This window comes from Bidens hawaiensis, unplaced genomic scaffold (genome assembly GCF_021521415.1).
Source record: "Bidens hawaiensis isolate Kalapana, Puna unplaced genomic scaffold, B.hawaiensis_p1.1 tig00010855_1, whole genome shotgun sequence".
NCBI lineage: Eukaryota > Viridiplantae > Streptophyta > Magnoliopsida > Asterales > Asteraceae > Bidens > Bidens hawaiensis.
In genome coordinates, this window is record NW_027491838.1 from 43,471 (window position 1) to 48,389 (window position 4,919).

General features: G+C 38.4%; 1 protein-coding gene across 1 annotated transcript; it reads left to right on the top strand.

Moving 5' to 3' along the window:
* The first annotated feature begins 458 nt into the window (after positions 1 to 458).
* On the top strand, positions 459 to 3,150 carry LOC143536635 (cyclase-like protein 2). The gene is made up of 6 exons (XM_077030575.1): positions 459 to 855; positions 2,173 to 2,217; positions 2,397 to 2,469; positions 2,557 to 2,654; positions 2,751 to 2,821; positions 2,899 to 3,150. The coding sequence occupies exons 1-6, from the start codon at positions 459 to 461 to the stop codon at positions 3,019 to 3,021; spliced, it is 807 nt and encodes a 268-aa protein (XP_076886690.1). The 3' UTR covers positions 3,022 to 3,150.
* Positions 3,151 to 4,919: the final 1,769 nt, after the last annotated feature.

The following is a 4,919-nucleotide window of genomic DNA, read 5'->3' on the forward strand; positions in this document are numbered from 1 at the left end:
AACCGATTATTTAGGGCCTTTGATCGAAAGAACGATATGAGCCGGCCGATGTAAAACTTTCTCGAAACAGTGATCCAAGCAACGAAACACTATTTCAATTCAGGTGTTTGAATTTCCAATTAACAAAAATCAAGTCATTTGAATCACCGTTTTGATATAAGTTTTACGTCAGTCGACTCGTATCGTTCTTTCGATTAAAAACCCTAAAACATCAGTTTGAAACTTTGGAGAAAACTTAACGGCGTTAAGTGTTTTTTAACAGAGGTTCATTGAGACAAAAATAGTTGAAAATTGAGACCGCCGGTGGTAAATTTTAAAATTGATTATTTATTTCCAATTTGCTAACAAAAATGTCTAGAAGATAATTGGGTGGGTAAGGTTTGTACACAAATTGAAGTAATCGTTGGTGGATACGATTCACTGATTCATGGGTTTGAAGCCGTCAGCTTCCATCTCAAATGGTTACATCAAATGCTCCGGCAGCCGCCGTACTTCTTACAACACTCATAGTCGCATACTCCGTCGCCGATGACGCATACCCATCTTCTCCATTCATCCCCACCCTAACACCCTGCGACCTTCTCTCTCCAACCCGCAAAGAGGTGTACGACGAGGGTCATATATTCGACATAAGTCACCGCTACCATCCCGACATGCCGTCGTGGGGATCGGAAGATGGGCTCGGGCAGTTTCTCTCGCTTCCGGGCAGCATGAAGAACGGCTCACTGGCTAATAATTCCGAGATGAAGATGCCCACGCATACTGGGACCCACGTGGATGCTCCTAGGCATGTGTTTGATCATTACTTTGATGCTGGGTTTGATGTTGACACGCTTGATCTTCATGTGCTTAATGGTGCGTGTAAGCTGTTTGATAAAATGCCTCAATGAAAATTTGGTCTTTTGTTGGTTTCTTTTTTAACTTAACCCGACCTGAACCTGAATAAGCTAATTAGGGTCGGGTTAAATAGGGTCAAAAAGTGGTAATTTGGTTAATCGGGTTTCGGGCTAGTTTATTATTAGAAAAAAAACCTGAATAACATGACCCGAAACACCCACCGTTTGGGTTGACCCGATAAAAACCCCTGGCTAGTACCAAATGTCTTTTTAGTAATGCTAACTTTTATTAGATTTAAAGCAAAATCTGTTTAGATTTTGAAGTCACATAGTAATAGTTAGTGAGTGTAAACCTGTTTGATTAAATGCCTCAATGAAAGTTTTGATCTTTTGTTAGTTTGCAGCTTAAAATTAGTTCCAAGTACCAAATATCTTTTTAGCAAGATTTTACAATAAAAAGATTTAATTGTGGAGTAACCTATTTGGTAGAATTCCATATCAAGATAAACTTTTTTGGACCTCAAAAGTTCATATCTCTCTTACCATTTTTTTTCTTTAACCTTTTTTTTTTTTTTTTTTTTTGTCCTTGTGTTAAACACCAAATAACATCACTTGACAGGTATGCCCTGTATGCTAGGTGGAATAAGTATGGCAATGCGTCATGTGACTTATGTGACATATTCTTGGAATTTAGTGAGGGGGTTGTTTGAAAATTTAATGTGTTAAAGAGATAATAATGCAAGCAGGATAGTGAAATATGATTCTTTTCTAACCACAGCTGCACATCTAACTTATGTTAGCTTTTAAAACACTATTAGCAAACTGTTTAGCTTAGTGAAGATGTTTTCAAGAAAGATGAGTTCTCAGTTTATACATCTCTTGCTTTTTCTACTTCTTATGATTGTTTCATCACAAAATATCGCGTACCCGTCTCTATATGATGAGGGTTCTTGTGGAAGCAGTGATTTGATTCCTCCAAGGAGGGAAGTTTATGGAAATGGGAAGATTTTTGATATTACACATAGGATTACTCCGGGAACACCTTCAGGGGTTTCTGAAGATGGGGTTGGGGATGAGTACCTTCAACTCCTTGAAAGTATGAAAAATGGGTCGGATTATAACTTCTCGATTATAAAGCTAGCTGCTCATGCGGGCACTCATGTTGATGCACCTGGACGGACATATGTACCAAAACTACTATGAAGCAGGCTTTGATATTGATAGTCTTGATTTAGAAGTACTTAATGGTATTAGATTAGTTGTGTGACTAGTTTGACAAGATTTAGAGATTCGCCTATAAGAACTTTAGCTTAAGTCGTGTCTCTTTTTACTGCAGGTCCAGCATTAGTAGTTGATGTTCCAAGGGACAAGAACATAACAGGTACTGATCATCAACTGCTTATGTGTACTCTTGTTACATATGAACTGCTTGTGTGTACTTCTGCAGTTCTGTTACCTATGAACTGCTTATGTGGTAGCTGGACAATCTCCGATATGTCATATCTGATATGCATTTTCTAGCCTCCATGTGAGTTAAATTTTGATTACTTATTGTTTCAGCTGATGTTATGAAGTCCTTGAATATTCCCAAGGGAGTAAGTCGTGTGCTTTTCAGAACATTAAACACTGATAGGTACCCAACCTCCTTTCACTTTTTCGGGCACCTTTTAAATTAAAAAAAAAAATATTCACTTTTCATTTTCCGAATCATTAATTTCAGACGGCTGATGTGGAAAAAGGCATTCGACACAAGCTATGTGGGATTTATGAAGGATGGGGCCCAGTGGCTGAAGGACAACACTGGCATCCAACTTGTTGGTAAAACTCACTTTGAGAACCATAAAATGTTACCAGAGAACATTTTTGCTATGCGTAACATAAATACATAATGAATCATTTGCTCTTGTTTTGTAGGTATTGATTACTTGTCTGCTGCTGCATATGATGATCTTATTCCTTCTCATCTTGTCTTCTTAGAGAACAGGGTAAGGTGTATAATCTTAGCATACTTCATTTGTGTGTGAAGTAGTTAACACGGATATTAAATGTGTGGTCTCAAGAGATCATTCTTGTGGAAGGTCTGAAACTTGAAGATATGGAAGCAGGGATATATAATGTGCATTGCTTACCGTTAAGGTTATTAGGAGCCGAGGGATCTCCCATTAGATGCATCCTCATCAAGTGATATTATTAGTAGCATGCATTTCATAAATAAGCTTCATCGTTTTCTGAACTGTGTTGTTGTTTCTCGTTAGTCTGTAAATTAACTGTTGTTTTTGCAAACATGCTAAATGGATATAACGGTTTGATGGTAAGAGCATAGAGCAAAATGAGAGTGTAGAGAAAGACTTGTTTCAAGGAAATAAGATTAATCAAAACACGCTTCCGCTCAAATCGATTAATGAAAAGTGCATACATCTAATTCTTCTTATCCATTATAACAGAAAATAGAGATTATATGGGTCTAAACTCAATACCATCAATAATAAGCCCGCTAAACTTTTTGGTGGTGTTACCACAACTGGTCAAATGAAGATTCATACGAATTTTTTCCGTGGTAGTAGCAGTTTGAAACTCCCAAATTTGTACTTCCATCCAACCATCATTTCTTAGTTGTGGAATGCCTTTTATCTTCGTCCTATTGAGTGGGTTGTGAGTGTTTTGATCAGCCTTTGACCTAATAACTGGGGTTTGAGGACTTACTAAATAGATATACAAATAACTATTATGTCTAGGACCCAGATATGTTTTATCCTCCACTTTCATAGGAGCCTTAAATCCAGATTGGTCTTTTGGTAATTTGTAGACAAGGTAACTTGCATATGTTGTTTTAGATGACACCAGTTCAGACCGGATATCGTTGACAATCTTAATATACCAGGAGTCACAATGTTGGGCTCTTCCAAATCTGGAAAATCATAAAAAAGCATCTTACATGTAAAGATTTTCATATGGTGCACATATGTAGGAAAGATGGTAATTTCTAACAAGACAATTCGCGGGAGTATATAAAAGAACCTTGATTCAGGATAACGCTCCGTATTGTCCCCTGCCCATATGCCAGCTGCTGTTGCTGATGGTATATGACATTTCCTTCCATATTGGTCAAGATGAAACCACTATCAAACAATAGCATAGATATGTGGTTAGCACTTGTTTAGTAATGCTTCCCTTCCATTGAACCGTGTTAAAATGCTCCACACCTACATATGAGAAAACGTAAAGGACTTACAATGCTTCTCTTCTTGTCATCACTGATTAAGAACCCTTTGCTCATAATTGAGTACGCTTCCTCCTTGGTTGTCCATTGCACGTTATCTGTTGACCGTTTTATTATGTCTTCATAATCAGTTGGCAATGATTCTTCCCAATTTGCATTCGAAACTGAATCTGATATGGGCTGCTTCTCATCCACCTGTACGTTAAAGGACATAACTATATTAGTTAGACTTTGATGTAATCGTTAATGCGTTGGGTTTTGTTAAATGATATTGTGGCTGATCATCTGTTTTCCTAGAGAATTAAAAGGATGTTAATTAACTAATGATGTACATGTACATTTAGGCATGTTCAAAACGGTTTGGGACTAGGAACCGGAACCGGTTCCTAACCGGTTCCTATATTCAAAACCCCCTTTTAAACCGGTTCCAGGCTCGAACCGGTTAGGGAACCGAACCGGTTCTCCCACCCTCGGACCCCTAACCTATCTAACCGGTTCTTACCGGTTCCTAACCCGGTTCCTGTACCGTAACCGGTTCCAACCGGTTACAACAAATATGAATATAGAAAAAGAGAAAACAAGAGATTAGAGAACTCAAAACGTTGTAATAGCGTTTTTTTGTATTTTTTTGCGTTCGGGTTTGCGTTTTGAGTGTTGTGATGAACCCATGACACCAAATACCTATTTATACTAGTAGTGGGGTGCTTGGGGGAGCCAAAAAACGGCTATTTTTGACCCCAACGGTCAAAAAAACGGCCAAAAAAACGATTTCCAACGGCTATAGTAGAACCGGTTAGGAACCGGTTCCGGATGGTTCGGTTCCAGAACCGGTTCCGGTTCGGTTCCGGTTCCTACCCGCCCCC